The sequence below is a fragment of the Oncorhynchus tshawytscha genome, linkage group LG12 (assembly GCF_018296145.1).
Source record: "Oncorhynchus tshawytscha isolate Ot180627B linkage group LG12, Otsh_v2.0, whole genome shotgun sequence".
Lineage (NCBI taxonomy): Eukaryota > Metazoa > Chordata > Actinopteri > Salmoniformes > Salmonidae > Oncorhynchus > Oncorhynchus tshawytscha.
The window spans coordinates 25,265,390-25,281,912 of record NC_056440.1 but is presented as its reverse complement, the minus strand read 5'-3'; the positions used below and the strand labels follow the sequence as shown (position 1 = coordinate 25,281,912).

The 16,523-nt window shown below is 45.7% G+C and overlaps 1 protein-coding gene across 6 annotated transcripts in view; it reads left to right on the top strand.

Annotated features, from left to right (window-relative positions):
• LOC112263935 (phosphatidylinositol 4-phosphate 5-kinase type-1 beta) overlaps positions 1-16,523 on the top strand; it is a 70,968-nt gene that overhangs the window by 52,640 nt on the left and 1,805 nt on the right. For all 6 annotated transcript variants that reach the window (XM_042331491.1, XM_042331486.1, XM_042331490.1 and 3 more), the window contains 7 exons: positions 3,150-3,352; positions 3,589-3,672; positions 4,365-4,413; positions 4,538-4,622; positions 7,923-8,072; positions 9,983-10,100; positions 11,553-11,682. In XM_042331491.1, coding sequence (XP_042187425.1) covers positions 3,150-3,352; positions 3,589-3,672; positions 4,365-4,413; positions 4,538-4,622; positions 7,923-8,072; positions 9,983-10,100; positions 11,553-11,682 — 819 coding nt within the window. The remainder of the gene's footprint in view (positions 1-3,149; positions 3,353-3,588; positions 3,673-4,364; positions 4,414-4,537; positions 4,623-7,922; positions 8,073-9,982; positions 10,101-11,552; positions 11,683-16,523) is intronic.

Sequence of the window (16,523 nt, the reverse complement as noted above, 5' to 3'; positions counted from 1 at the left end):
TCATGTTGTTCCCCTCTCCTCCTGTCATGTCATGTTGTCCCCGTCTCCTCCTGCCATGTCATGTTGTCCCCCTCTCCTCCTGCCATGTCATGTTGTCCCCCTCTCCTCCTGCCATGTCATGTTGTCCCAGTCTCCTCCTGCCATGTCATGTTGTCCCCGTCTGTTCCTGCCATGTCATGTTGTCCCCGTCTCCTCCTGCCATGTCATGTTGTTCCCCTCTCCTCCTGTCATGTCATGTTGTCCCCGTCTCCTCCTGCCATGTCATGTTGTCCCCCTCTCCTCCTGCCATGTCATGTTGTCCCCCTCTCCTCCTGCCATGTCATGTTGTCCCCGTCTCCTCCTGCCATGTCATGTTGTCCCCCTCTCCTCCTGCCATGTCATGTTGTCCCCCTCTCCTCCTGCCATGTCATGTTGTTCCCGTCTGTTCCTGCCATGTCATGTTGTCCCCGTCTGTTCCTGCCATGTCATGTTGTCCCCGTCTGTTCCTGCCATGTCATGTTGTCCCCGTCTGTTCCTGCCATGTCATGTTGTCCCCCTCTCCACCTGCCATGTCATGTTGTCCCCCTCTCCACCTGCCATGTCATGTTGTCCCCCTCTCCACCTGCCATGTCATGTTGTCCCCCTCTCCACCTGCCATGTCATGTTGTCCCCCTCTCCACCTGCCATGTCATGTTGTCCACCTCTCCACCTGCCATGTCATGTTGTCCCCCTCTCCACCTGCCATGTCATGTTGTCCCCTCTCCTCCTGCCATGTCATGTTGTTCCCCTCTCCTCCTGCCATGTCATGTTGTCCTGTCTCCTCCTGCCATGTCATGTTGTCCCCCTCTCCTCCTGCCATGTCATGTTGTCCCCCTCTCCTCCTGCCATGTCATGTTGTCCCCCTCTCCTCCTGCCATGTCATGCTGTCCCCCTCTCCTCCTGCCATGTCATGTGGTCCTGTCTCCTCCTGCCATGTCATTTTGTCCCCCTCTCCTCCTGCCATGTCATGTTGTCCTGTCTCCTCCTGCCATGTCATGTTGTCCCCCTCTCCTCCTGCCATGTCATGTTGTCCCCCTCTCCTCCTGCCATGTCATGTTGTCCCCGTCTGTTCCTGCCATGTCATGTTGTCCCCCTCTCGTCCTGTTGTCCCCCTCTCCACCTGCCATGTCATGTTGTCCTGTCTCCTCCTGCCATGTCATGTTGTCCCCCTCTCCTCCTGCCATGTCATGTTGTCCCCCTCTCCTCCTGCCATGTCATGTTGTCCCCGTCTGTTCCTGCCATGTCCTGTTGTCCCCCTCTCTTCCTGCCATGTCATGTTGTCCCCCTCTCGTCCTGTTGTCCCCCTCTCCACCTGCCATGTCATGTTGTCCTGTCTCCTCCTGCCATGTCATGTTGTCCCCGTCTGTTCCTGCCATGTCCTGTTGTCCCCCTCTCCTCCTGCCATGTCATGTTGTCCTGTCTCCTCCTGCCATGTCATGTTGTCCCCCTCTCCTCCTGCCATGTCATGTGGTCCTGTCTCCTCCTGCCATGTCATGTTGTCCCCCTCTCCTCCTGCCATGTCATGTTGTCCTGTCTCCTCCTGCCAGGTCATGTTGTCCCCCTCTCCTCCTGCCAGGTCATGTTGTCCCCCTCTCCTCCTGCCATGTCATGTTGTCCTGTCTCCTCCTGCCAGGTGATGTTGTCCCCCTCTCCTCCTGCCATGTCATGTGATTCTGTCATTCCTTTGGAAGATGACAGGGACAACAATGCCCTCTCTCACAAAGCCAAACAAAGCCAAACCATTGCAGATCTCAAATGACACCCTATTCCCCATGCAGTGCTACAGCTGGATCTAGCCACTACACCTAACATAAAAACATATGGAATGGAGACATTCCATCAAATGTCAATGTAAAAGCTGAGAATTGTAATTCTTTTAAGGACACTCCTGACCTCTAACGACCAACTAAAATCTAAAACTGACCTTACCTTAACCAAACCCTAATCATAACCTGATTTTTACCAATTCTGAAATTAAATATCGGTTTGCAGGTCAGGAGTGTCCTTATAGCCTTTTCCGGGCAGGTTGGTGTGTGGCTCTATTCAAAATGGTTGCCTTTGAATAGGACGGGGGAGTCCAGAGGAAGGGATGCAAATCAGAGACATGGAAAAGACCAAGCTCGAACAAGAGCACAAGTGTTTATTCTGAATGTTTGTGTGTATGTGTGGCTGGTGTGCGCGCGTGTCTGTATGATTGTTCATGGTTTGCATTCGTCTTAAAAGGACACTACAGAACTAATTAACCATGATTAAACCACCAACAATAAAGCACGAATAAAGACGCATTTACCATGGGGATATCCTGGAAATAGCTGTTCTATAATCTTATTGTGGGTGTGCTCAGTCATGGTGCAATGGATTCTAGTTATAGATACATCAGTGGTATAACATATCTAAAGACCATCTTTGCGAAAGACCATCTTTGCATCTTTGCAACTATATCCATCCTACTGTCCACTCTTAGTACGGGTGTGTTTGTGTTACAGTCTTTATTATCAAAGATCCTCATTCTGGACATATTAGTTCACATTTCTTAGATTATGTCTCAAAAGGCAAATGAGCTGGTTCTGTTGTGGTCCTTTTACTCAGCCTGTTTTCTACTAGCCAGTTCCATATAACGGATGATGATGACTGAGTCCGTTATGGCAAATTTGGAAGTTCCCGATGTTGGAAATACTGTTTACGGAATCCAACTGAGAGCAGATTCTAGGAATTACCATGACAATCAGTGCTATTCTTGGATGTTTCGGGGATTGGTACAATAATGCTTAGAATAAGACAATTCCCGTGGTCCAATGATGGAAAATCAGGCAAACTACATTAGCAATTTTTTGGATGCTAATTCGATAATCCTATTATGGCAGAAGGGACTATAAAAAGGATGACTTTCCACATATCATATCACAATTGCCTTCACACAGAAATACGGGTCACACTTCAATAACACAGATGATAAAAAAACACTTTTTGTTTAAAATGCACACAGCTGTGTGTGATACTGGTCAGATTCCGGACTTAGACCAATGCCAACACCGCTCCAACTGTTTCCACTCTTTGCTAGCCAACGGGTTGTTTTGATGTTATTTCAGATCATGGTCATTAACTGTGTGGTTTCATGTTGTGTGCTGCAGGTGTTGGAGAGCTTTAAGATCATGGACTACAGTCTGCTTCTGGCCGTGCATGTTCTGGACCAGAGCCCGAAGGAGGGCGGCGAGCCGGGCCAGGCAGTGGGGGATGGCAAGCGGCCCGTGGCCCAGAGGGTCCTCTACTCCACAGCCATGGAGTCTATCCAGGGGGACGGCAAGGCTGCCGAGGCCCACACCACAGACGACACGTGAGTCAGCTCACCTCAGTCATACTGCCCATACACATTCAAAGACAACCACACGTACAGTACACAATCATATACACTGTAATAGCTTGATGACATTTACACGTACACACACTCACATTCACATACACTGAAAATACATGGCAAAACTCTTACAAACAATGATCAAAACCCTTAATGTGTCTCCTGACCTGACTGCATTCTGTGACTGGACCTGCATTTACTGGGCTGTATTTCAGGATGGGTGGAATTCCTGCCAAGTCACACAAAGAAGAGAAGCTGCTTATTTTCCTGGGCATCATCGACATCCTGCAGTCCTACAGGTTTAACATGACTTCATAACATGCTATATTATATAGCATAATAACATACTATAATGTTCTGTAACATGGAGGGTTCATTGCTACGCCCACAGACTAGTTAGCATTACATATTCTGATTGATTGGATATCAAGCAGCCACTCTCCTGGGTCCTTAAAGCATCCTTTTCTAGCCAACTCTGTTAATAAGGCTTCTGTAGCTATCAGTCTTTCCTATTCACTCTGGTGAAGCATTGATTTTCTGTCCCAATGCAGGGAGTAAGGGAGAGAGAAGAGGTAGTGAGAGGGCGAGAGAAGCTCCTCAGTGTGACAAGCCTTGAGGGCCAGAGAGACAGAAGTGTCCCTAAAGCTTGTTCCCTTGTCCATATCTCAGCATCTCTAAGCTGACCTCAGGACCTGTCTGTCAGTGTCTTGGCTGGGGAGTTACATAATGATATCATTCCCCATATATCTTTTCATATTAATCCTCTTCCCTTGCCAACTGTTTGCTTGCCTCAGTCCATCAATTGCAGTGTCAAATGTAACTAGAATGGGAGCATATTATGTAACATTAAATGTAATATTGCTGTGGTTCCTGTTCTGTCTTTGGTGTCAACGGGAAGCATCTCAGGTTTTGGGTGATGGGGCTTGGTGAGGGGTTGGGTTTGTTGCATAACAAGCTCTGTTTGTGACAAGACTTCTTGTTTCCACCTCAGATTCATTAAGAAGTTGGAACACTCATGGAAGGCCCTGGTCTACGACGGTGTAAGTTGATATGTTGCTGATACTTGTGTCCTTCTGAACACACACTGTTCATAGGTTCCATTCTTATTGATCTCAAATAGCCCTCCCTGATAAAAGCCTGTATTGTCTTCTGTTCTGTCCTCAGGACTCTGTCTCGGTGCACCGGCCTGGTTTCTATGCCAACCGATTCCTCAAGTTCATGAGCACTTCGGTGTTCCGGAAGACTCCGAGTAAGTCTGCTGGCTTCTGTTCCTCAGTCCCCTATGACAGGGATACATTTATGACTCAAGCTGTCACACATGCCAGTCACTGGGATCGGAAAACAAGTGTAATGGTATAAGGGGTATGAGGGCTAAGACTGAGACTACAATAACACTATGTCGGTGTGTCACGTACAGTTTAGTCAACTTTAAACCATTGGAAATGTTTGTACAGATTGATTTGTTAGTCACCTGCTGTGTTGAAGGCAACAACGCAGCTGTGTTGATGTAAGGTATACATTTCTCCTGTAAGAGGACGTGATTGTGTTTTACCAGTTTGTTATGTGGATGATCCAGTGACACATACACTGTTGTCAGTCAATTAAATAGGTCAGGTTTCAAACCCTCCCTCAGCTCCTCTCGCTGTGCTTTCAGTTTACATACTTACATACTGATATACGCTGACATACTGATATACGCTGACATACTGATATACGCTGACATACTGATATACGCTGACATGCTGATATACTGATATACGCTGACATGCTGACATACTGATATACGCTGACATACTGATATACGCTGACATAATGATATACGCTGACATACTGATATACGCTGACATACTGATATACGCTGACATACTGATATACGCTGACATACTGATATACGCTGACATACTGATATACGCTGACATACTGATATACGCTGACATACTGATATACGCTGACATGCTGACATACTGATATACGCTGACATACTGATATACGCTGACATAATGATATACGCTGACATACTGATATACGCTGACATACTGATATACGCTGACATACTGATATACGCTGACATACTGATATACGCTGACATGCTGACATACTGATATACGCTGACATACTGATATACGCTGACATACTGATATACGCTGACATACTGATATACGCTGACATGCTGATATACGCTGACATACTGATATACGCTGACATGCTGACATACTGATATACACTGACATACTGATATACGCTGACATACTGATATACGCTGACATACTGATATACGCTGACATGCTGACATACTGATATACACTGACATACTGATATACGCTGACATACTGATATACGCTGACATACTGATATACGCTGACATACTGATATACGCTGACATGCTGATATACGCTGACATACTGATATACGCTGACATACTGACATACGCTGACATACTGATATACGCTGACATACTGACATACGCTGACATAATGATATACGCTGACATACTGACATACGCTGACATACTGATATACGCTGACATACTGATATACGCTGACATACTGATATACGCTGACATGCTGTTATACGCTGACATACTGATATACGCTGACATACTGAAATACGCTGACATACTGATATACGCTGACATACTGACATACGCTGACATAATGATATACGCTGACATACTGACATACGCTGACATACTGATATACGCTGACATGCTGATATACGCTGACATACTGATATACGCTGACATGCTGATATACGCTGACATACTGATATACGCTGACATACTGACATACGCTGACATACTGACATACGCTGACATACTGACATACGCTGACATACTGACATACGCTGACATAATGATATACGCTGACATACTGACATACGCTGACATACTGATATACGCTGACATGCTGATATACGCTGACATACTGACATACGCTGACATACTGACATACGCTGACATACTGACATACGCTGACATACTGACATACGCTGACATACTGACATACGCTGACATACTGACATACGCTGACATACTGACATACGCTGACATACTGATATACGCTGACATACGCTGATATACGCTGACATACTGATATACGCTGACATACTGATATACGCTGACATACTGATATACGCTGACATACTGATATATGCTGACATACGCTGACATACTGATATACGCTGACATACTGATATACGCTGACATGCTGATATACGCTGACATACTGACATACGCTGACATACTGACATACGCTGACATACTGACATACGCTGACATACTGACATACGCTGACATACTGACATACGCTGACATACTGATATACGCTGACATACTGATATACGCTGACATACTGATATACGCTGACATACTGACATACGCTGACATACTGACATACGCTGACATACTGACATACGCTGACATACTGACATACGCTGACATAATGATATACGCTGACATACTGACATACGCTGACATACTGACATACGCTGACATACTGATATACGCTGACATACGCTGATATACGCTGACATACTGATATACGCTGACATACTGATATACGCTGACATACTGATATACGCTGACATACTGATATGCTGACATACGCTGACATACTGATATACGCTGACATACGCTGACATACTGATATACGCTGACATACGCTGACATACTGATATACGCTGACATACTGATATACGCTGACATACTGATATACGCTGACATACTGATATACGCTGACATACTGACATACGCTGACATACTGATACAGATTCTTGGCGAAAGTGACTTACGGTAATGTCCATGCATACATTTATGTAGTTGCATATTTTAGTAGTTCTGTTCTGCCTTTAGTTCTTTCCCCAGAAATATCTTGTTATCAAAGAGGTGCTTAGTTTCTCCCTATTAACAGGAGTCTATGGTTGTCCTCTGTTTGGGTGGTGGCCATGCCAGTCCCCCAGTGGGGGTAATTTAGGAACCCACCCCAGTGGCTGAAGCCCTTCTCACTTCAGGGTTTTGACTTGTGGAATGTTTCATGTTAAGATGAAATAAAGCAGTGTGCAATGCTGATATAATGAAGATGGTTTCTGCGATGGTTTGGGATTTAGATGCTTGGTATTATTATGGCAATGCTTCTGCACAGTTAGATACAATGGGGAGGGATTTCATGCTCTGCTTGGGAGTCAGAATGGAACATCGGGGGACAGTTGCATAATGATCATTATGCGTTCACAGTTTGATAATTTTACTGCTACTTTGGGACAGACACTTCAAGCTTGATTATGCACGATAATGGTTGTAATCAGGGTAATCTGTTCCCTCCATCTCGCCCTCTTTCTCTCTTGCTCTACCCCTTCACTCTCATTCCTACCCCCTCACTCTCTCCCCAACCCCCTATTTCTCTCTTGCTCCCTCTCTCTCTCCTTATCCTACTCTCTCCCTTCCCTCCGCTCTCCTTTTCTCTTCCCCCACCACTCGTTTGTCTCCCTCTCTCTTTTACCTCGCTCCTCATCCCACTCCCCTCTCTTTCTCTCTCTCTCTGTCTCTCTGCAGCCATTCGCTTCTCCCCTTCTAAGAGGACTCGTACATCCATCCCTGCTCTGAAGTCGTCCTCTCAGGAGATCCTGTCTTCTCAGAAGGAAGAGGAGGAGAGGAGGCAGAGTCTGGGAGGAGCACGCAGTCTGGCCAGTCTAGACGGACAAGGTAGACCAGCACACGATTATCAATCATCCACACATTCATGTGTTGTAAAAACAAAAAGCACCTGAGAGAAATCACTTCCCAGATATGTCATGTAGACCATACCTCTCATTATGTCTGGACCGATGGGCCTTCGAAAACCACTTGGTCCCCATAAACTAGTCCTTCAGTAGTGCCATAGTGTCTCCACCTCCAGCCCCCACTGAAATGTTACTTCACCGGAAAGAAAACACAGTCTATATCCTGTTATTAACAGCCAGTCCTCCTAACTCATCCCTCTCTCTGTCTCTCTCTCTGTCTCTCTCGCTGTCTCTCTCAGTGTCTCTCTCGATGTCTCTCTTTCTCTCTCTGTCTCTGTGTGAGTGATTGAGTTAGCGTTATTCATGTAAACTATTTCTGTGTCTCTTGAGGAGTCATTATCAGGCCCTGACTCCAGTGGCTGGCTGGATTAGAATCAGGCCCTGACTCCAGTGGCTGGCTGGATTAGAATCAGGCCCTGACTCCAGTGGCTGGCTGGATTAGAATCAGGCCCTGACTCCAGTGGCTGGCTGGATTAGAATCAGGCCCTGACTCCAGTGGCTGGCTGGATTAGAATCAGGCCCTGACTCCAGTGGCTGGCTGGATTAGAATCAGGCCCTGACTCCAGTGGCTGGCTGGATTAGAATCAGGCCCTGACTCCAGTGGCTGGCTGGATTAGAATCAGGCCCTGACTCCAGTGGCTGGCTGGATTAGAATCAGGCCCTGACTCCAGTGGCTGGCTGGATTAGAATCAGGCCCTGACTCCAGTGGCTGGCTGGATTAGAATCAGGCCCTGACTCCAGTGGCTGGCTGGATTAGAATCAGGCCCCGACTCCAGTGGCTGGCTGGATTAGAATCAGGCCCCTTTCCACAATAGTAACTCAGCGTCATGACTCTTCCTCTACGGTAACACCACTGTTGGCCAAACTGTTGGCCAATATTACAGGAAGAGATGAGGGTGCAGACTTCTGAGTAAGAGAGAGAAGTCTTGTTTCATATTGCAACATAGCTTCTTTAGTTTATATGAAATCTTATTTGAACTAAACAACACCTTTGTGCACGTTCTATGTCCAACCTTCATATAACATACCATAAAGACATTTATATATTTTACATGTACAGTTTCATTTTCAATAGCTTACTCTACGTATTCTAGTTAACCAATTCCACGCATACCTTCGGTCTTGTTAGAAAACCCTATTTTGAGGGATAAAAGGTTCTTGTAGGGACAATTACATAATAATTGTATGCACAATACATGGTTGTTTTATTATCTCATCTAATTAAACTAATTCAAACCCATGTTCTGTCCTGTAGCTTCGACATCCAGTCTGTACTGTAGGTCTTTAGATCATGTGTTAAATTAATAGCACAGCACAAGCACCCAGGACTTTGTCCTTGCCCTGTCACATCTGCATACTCTTTTGGGGTTTAGGCCCAGGTTGCTGTTATACAAATACAGTTAATAATACATTGACTGACTGAAGGCATTATCAGTGAGGTCATGGCTTTGTGTGTATCTCTCAGTGAGGTCATGGCTTTGTGTGTATCTCTCAGTGAGGTCATGGCTTTGTGTGTATCTCTCAGTGAGGTCATGGCTTTGTGTGTATCTCTCAGTGAGGTCATGGCTTTGTGTGTATCTCTCAGTGAGGTCATGGCTTTGTGTGTATCTCTCAGTGAGGTCATGGCTTTGTGTGTATCTCTCAGTGAGGTCATGGCTTTGTGTGTATCTCTCAGTGAGGCCATGGCTTTGTGTGTATCTCTCAGTGAGGTCATGGCTTTGTGTGTATCTCTCACTGAAGCCATCGCTATGTGTGTAGCTCTCAGTGTGGCCATGGCTTTGTGTTTATCTCTGTGAGCTCATGGCTTTGTGTGTGTTTGTGTGTTTCTCCCAGTGTTTGGCTCCTACCTGCGTCCTGACCTAGTCCCTGACACCCAATCTTCCTACGAGGGCTCCTCCATGGGAACCATCTCCTCCTCCTCCATCAACCTGGAGACCCAGTCTGAAGACAGGTACCTTCCTTCCTTCCTTCCTTCCTTCCTTCCTTCCTTCCTTCCTTCCTTCCTTCCTTCCTTCCTTCTTCCTTCCTTCCTTCCTTCCTTCCTTCCTTCCTTCCTTCCTTCCTTCCTCCCTCCCTCCCCTCCCTCCACCTGGAGACTCTCCATCCCTCTATCTGAGGACCCCTTCCACCTGTCCTCTCTTGTGTAAATATTGGCAACAATGATTTTGACCTGGGACACCAGGTGAGTAAACGATTGAGCTAATCAGTGACTAAACCAACTAACCCTGCAAATCAGATCACCAGCAGGGCCCCTGAGTGGATCAGCCCTGCCTGCCATAGGGATTCCCCTGCGGGGAGAGTGTGACAGAAAGGGTGCGAGGGTGGAGAGTACAATGTAAATAATAACCGGTGAAATCACTGAGCTACCTGGGAGGCCAGATGGAAAACATAGGACTCAGCCTGTTGTGATGACAAGCCACATGGAACAGGTGACTCAGAGTCCTCAGGCTTTGTGACAGTATGTTATACACTAGAGATAGATACCCTGGAAGAGCAAGGAAAACCCGCACTGGACAGTAATTCACATTGCTCAACCTACATCCAGTTCAGATGCAGTGTGCAGGCCATAAACCATGGACTTTATATTCTAACCTCCCTCTAGAAAGAACTGTTTATTTTCCTCTCATCTCTCCCCCCAGGTGTCTGTCTGTCCGTCCGTCCGGTTCTAACCCAACAGGAAGTTTCCATTGTGATGCCTGCCTGGTCTTGTTCCCTTCTCAGGCACCTGTCTGTTGCCCTAAATGTGTCTATCAATTTGACTCAAGGCTTTCAGAAGGTCTGATTAAGAGACATTGTTAGAAGAGAGAGTGTAATTTTCTGACAGGGTGACTTTTTCTATGTATTTACATAATCCCTTTTCTGTGTGTGTGTGCCTGCATGTCACCTCTAAGAGGGGTAGGCAATAACATGCCATACAATGGTAAACACATTCCTGAATTTAAGCAAAGTCAGGAGTCAACTGACATGCATCAAGGAAATGGCCTGTTTCAGATGTACACCAGCACCCAGTGCCCCCTGCTGTTCACACGATGCTGTGTTTTAAAGGACGTTTATTTTCCCTGATTATTTGGGACTCTTTTTAGAGGTCCATAACCCAGTAAAGGAGTTCCACATAAAACATAATGTCCCAGAATTCCCTTACTTAAATGAACTTATCCTGTTTGTAAGTTCTTAGACATTAACTTCCCCTAGAGAGACCTCTAGTCTATAGCCAGACACCAGACACACAGGTTTTCCTCTGTTTCCCTGAAGGGGGTTTCACCTGGCTGTCATTTTCATGTTGGATTCTTTGATTTGCTATGCAGTTAATCTTGCACTATGGTCAAAAGAAGGGAGCTATGTAGGGAATAGGGTGCCATTTGGGACTCTTATTTGTGTTTCTTGTTCTCCTGTTTCCCCTCAGAGATGAAATGGCGTCCAGCTCAACATTCACCCTGCAGGACAGCGCCATCTGTCTGACTTCAGAGCAGAGCACCATGGACGTAGAGGTGGACATGGACCGGGATGATGGCTCAGTGCTCGATGTCTACTTAGTGAGTATTCACTCACTGGGTGTGTCCCAAATGACACCCTATTCCCTACATAATGCACTACTTTTGACCACGGCCCATAGGGCTCTGCTCAACACCCTATTTCCGATAAGAAGATAACTTTTAAAAATGTTTCTGCTCAAGGTTTTTTTTTTTTAAACCTTTATTTAACTAGGCAAGTCAGTTAAGAACAAATTATTATTTTCAATGAAGGCCTAGGAACAGTGGGTTAACTGCCTTGTTCAGGGGCAGAATGACAGATTTTTACCTTGTCAGCTCGGGGATTCGATCTTGTAACCTTTAGGTTCTAACCACTAGGCTACCTGCCGCCCCAACATGACATGCTCTACTCTGATTGAGCCACTGTCTCCTGTATTCCTGACCCTGAGTGGGCTCTAGAAAATGTATCCTCCATATTTATTCATCTGGCAGATAAACACACCCCTTTTAATCAATTCAGAGTCAAAGATAATGTAGGTGAAACCCTTGGTTTTCAAATCAAATTGTATTTGTCACATGTGCCGAATACACCTTACAGTGAAATGCTTACTTACGAGCCCTTAACCAACAATGCCTTTTTAAGAAAAATAAGTGGTAAGTAATAAATAGATCAAATAATTAAACAGCAGCAGTAAAATAACAATAGTTAGGCTATTTACAGGGGGTACAGAGTCAATGTGCGGGGGCACCGGTTAGTTGAGGTAATATGTAAATGTAGGTAGAGTTAAAGGGACCATGCATAAATAATAAACAGAGTGTAGCAGCAGTGTAAAAGGGGGAAGGCAATGAAAATAGTCTGAGTAGCCTGTTGATTAACTGTTTAGGAGTCTTATTGCTTGGGGGTAGAAGCTTTTAAGAAGCCTTTTGGACCTAGACATGGCGCTCCGGTACCGCTTGCCGTGGGGTAGCAGAGTAGCAGAGAAAACAGACTGTTCTCTCTGGTGTTCTCGATGGTGCAGCTGTAGAACCTTTTGAGGACCAATGCCAAATCTTTTCAGTCTCCTGAGCGGGAATAGGTGTTGTCGTTCCCTCCTCACGACTGTCTTAATGTGTTTGGACCATGATAGTTTGTTGGTGATGTGGACACCAAGGAACTTGAAGCTCTCAACTTGCTCCACAACAGCCCTGTCGATGAGAATGGGGGCGTGCTCGGTCCTCCTTTTCCTGTAGTCCAAAATCATGTAGTTTGTCTTGATCACGTTGAGGTAGAGGATGTGGTAGAGGTAGAGGTTGTTGTCCTGGCACCACACGGCCAGGTCTCTGACCTCCTCCCTATAGGCTGTCTCATCATTGTCGGTGATCAGGCCTACCACTGTTGTGTCATCAGCAAACTTGATGATGGTGTTGGAGTCGTGCCTGGCCATGCAGTCATGAGTGAACAGGGAGTACAGGAGGGGACTGAGCACGCACCCCTGAGGGGCCCCCTGGTTGAGGATCAGCGTGGCGGATATGTTGTTACCTAGTCTTACCACCTGGGGACAGCCCGTCAGGAAGTCCAGGATCCAGTTGCAGAGGGAGGTGTTTAGTCCCAAGGTCCTTAGCCTACTGATGAGTTTTGAGGGCACTATGGTGTTGAATGCTGAGCTGTAGTCAATGAATGGCATTCTCAAATAGGTGTTCCTTTTGTCCAGGTGGGAAAGGGCAGTGTTGAGTGCAATAGAAATTGCATCATCTGTTGGGGCGGTATGCAAATTGGAGTAGGTCTAGTGTTTCTAGGATAATGGTGTTGATGTGAGCAATGACCAGCCTTTCAAAGCACTTCATGGCTACAGACGTGAGTGCTACGGATCAGTAGTTATTTAGGCAGGTTACCTCCTGATTTATCTGAGCTAATTTAGATGATAAATCAGGCTTGGGCCAAATCAAGGAAAACTGACTCTGTAGTGGACTGGCAATCTTTCAGACAATTGAGAAACAGTTGTACTATCTCGATTTTAAAAAAGCTAAATCAAACTATTTTTTAAGCTCTATCTCTGACTCAGGTGGTGATCCTTCTACATTTTGGAAAACAGTAAATCAAATCAAAATCAAATCAAATTTATTTATATAGCCCTTCGTACATCAGCTGATATCTCAAAGTGCTGTACAGAAACCCAGCCTAAAAGCCCAAACAGCAAGCAATGCAGGTGTAGAAGCACGGTGGCTAGGAAAAACTCCCTAGAAAGGCCAAAACCTAGGAAGAAACCTAGAGAGGAACCAGGCTATGTGGGGTGGCCAGTCCTCTTCTGGCTGTGCCGGGTGGAGATTATAACAGAACATGGCCAAGATGTTCAAATGTTCATAAGTGACCAGCATGGTCGTATAATAATAAGGCAGAACAGTTGAAACTGGAGCAGCAGCACGGCCAGGTGGACTGGGGACAGCAAGGAGTCATCATGTCAGGTAGTCCTGGGGCATGGTCCTAGGGCTCAGGTCCTCCGAGAGAGAGAAAGAAAGAGAGAAGGAGAGAATTAGAGAACGCACACTTAGATTCACACAGGACACCGAATAGGACAGGAGAAGTACTCCAGATATAACAAACTGACCCTAGCCCCCCGACACAAACTACTGCAGCATAAATACTGGAGGCTGAGACAGGAGGGGTCAGGAGACACTGTGGCCCCATCCGAGGACACCCCCGGACAGGGCCACACAGGAAGGATATAACCCCACCCACTTTGCCAAACTCAGCCCCCACACCACTAGAGGGATATCTTCAACCACCAATTTACCATCCTGAGACAAGGCTGAGTATAGCCCACAAAGATCTCCGCCATGGCACAACCCAAGGGGGGCGCCAACCCAGATAGGATGACCACATCAGTGAATCAACCCACTCAGGTGACGCACCCCTTCCAGGGACGGCATGAGAGAGCCCCAGTAAGCCAGTGACTCAGCCCCTGTAATAGGGTTAGAGGCAGAGAATCCCAGTGGAAAGAGGGGAACCGGCCAGGCAGAGACAGCAAGGGCGGTTCGTTGCTCCAGAGCCTTTCCGTTCACCTTCCCACTCCTGGGCCAGACTACACTCAATCATATGACCCAATGAAGAGATGAGTCTTCAGTAAAGACTTAAAGGTTGAGACCGAGTTCGCGTCTCTGACATGGGTAGGCAGACCGTTCCATAAAAATGGAGCTCTATAGGAGAAAGCCCTGCCTCCAGCTGTTTGCTTAGAAATTCTAGGGACAGGAGGCCTGCGTCTTGTGACCGTAGCGTACGTGTAGGTATGTACGGCAGGACCAAATCAGAGAGATAGGTAGGAGCAAGCCCGTGTAATGCTTTGTAGGTTAGCAGTAAAAACCTTGAAATCAGCCCTTGCTTTGACAGGAAGCCAGTGTAGGGAGGCTAGCACTGGAGTAATATGATCACATTTTTTGGTTCTAGTCAGGATTCTAGCAGCCGTATTTAGCACTAACTGAAGTTTATTTAGTGCTTTATCCGGGTAGCCGGAAAGTAGAGCATTGCAGTAGTCTAACCTAGAAGTGACAAAAGCATGGATTAATTTTTCTGCATCATTTTTGGACAGAAAGTTTCTGATTTTTGCAATGTTACGTAGATGGAAAAAAGCTGTCCTTGAAATGGTCTTGATATGTTCTTCAAAAGAGAGATCAGGGTCCAGAGTAACGCCAAGGTCCTTCACAGTTTTATTTGAGACGTCTGTACAACCATTAAGATTAATTGTCAGATTCAACAGAAGATCTCTTTGTTTCTTGGGACCTAGAACAAGCATCTCTGTTTTGTCCGAGTTTAAAAGTAGAAAGTTTGCAGCCATCCACTTCCTTATGTCTGAAACACGTGCTTCTAGCAAGGGCAATTTTGGGGCTTCACCATGTTTCATTGAAATGTACAGCTGTGTGTCATCCGCATAGCAGTGAAAGTTAACATTATGTTTTCGAATAACATCCCCAAGAGGTAAAATATATAGTGAAAACAATAGTGGTCCTAAAACGGAACCTTGAGGGACACCGAAATTTACAGTTGATTTGTCAGAGGACAAACCGATATATTTCCGACAGATAAGATCTAAACCAGGCCAGAACTTGTCCGTGTAGACCAATTTGGGTTTCCAATCTCTCCAAAAGAATGTGGTGATTGATGGTATCAAAAGCAGCACTAAAGTCTAGGAGCATGAGGACAGATGCAGAGCCCCGGCATACATGCCCTGAAGTGTTCAAATTCCTGTTCTTCCCTGCCTAAGCAAGTTTTGTCTGACTCTGGCATCATAACTGAGAAGAATGGGATAAGTGATACTTTTAATCATGTTTTTATCTCGGCAGGCTTTTTATTTGAGAGAAACGGTGGTGTAGTTGACCCTGCTCAGTCAATCGACTGCTCTTCCCTCTGCCAGCCTCTAGCTGACTCAATGGTTAACCCGTCAACTTCTAGTGAATCTTTATTTCCATTTCAACAATTTACTACCTGTGATGTGCAAGATGCCTGGATTGATGGAAAAAAATCCACTGGGGCTGATATACTTGATCCATTGTTGCTGCAGCTCTCTGCCCCCCTGATTGCTGAATCATTAACCCATATGTTTAACCTGATGATTATATCTGGGTTTGGAAGGCGGCCCAGGTACTCCTCCTTAAATAAAGGTGAAATTATTATTATTTTTTTAAAAGGTGGTGACCTAAATAATTATCACCCTATTTCTAAACTTTCTTGCCAACTAAGATATTACAATCCTTGATTCATTCTCAGCTTTCTTTTTTATCTTTGATATGTATTCTAAATGTACATCAGTCGGGTTTCAGACCAGGTCATAGCACCAGGTCCCTAGTTATAAATGTTGTGGTTAACTGTATATATAAAAGGCAACATTGTGCTGCCCTTTTCATTGACCTGTCAAATGCTTTCGATACTATTG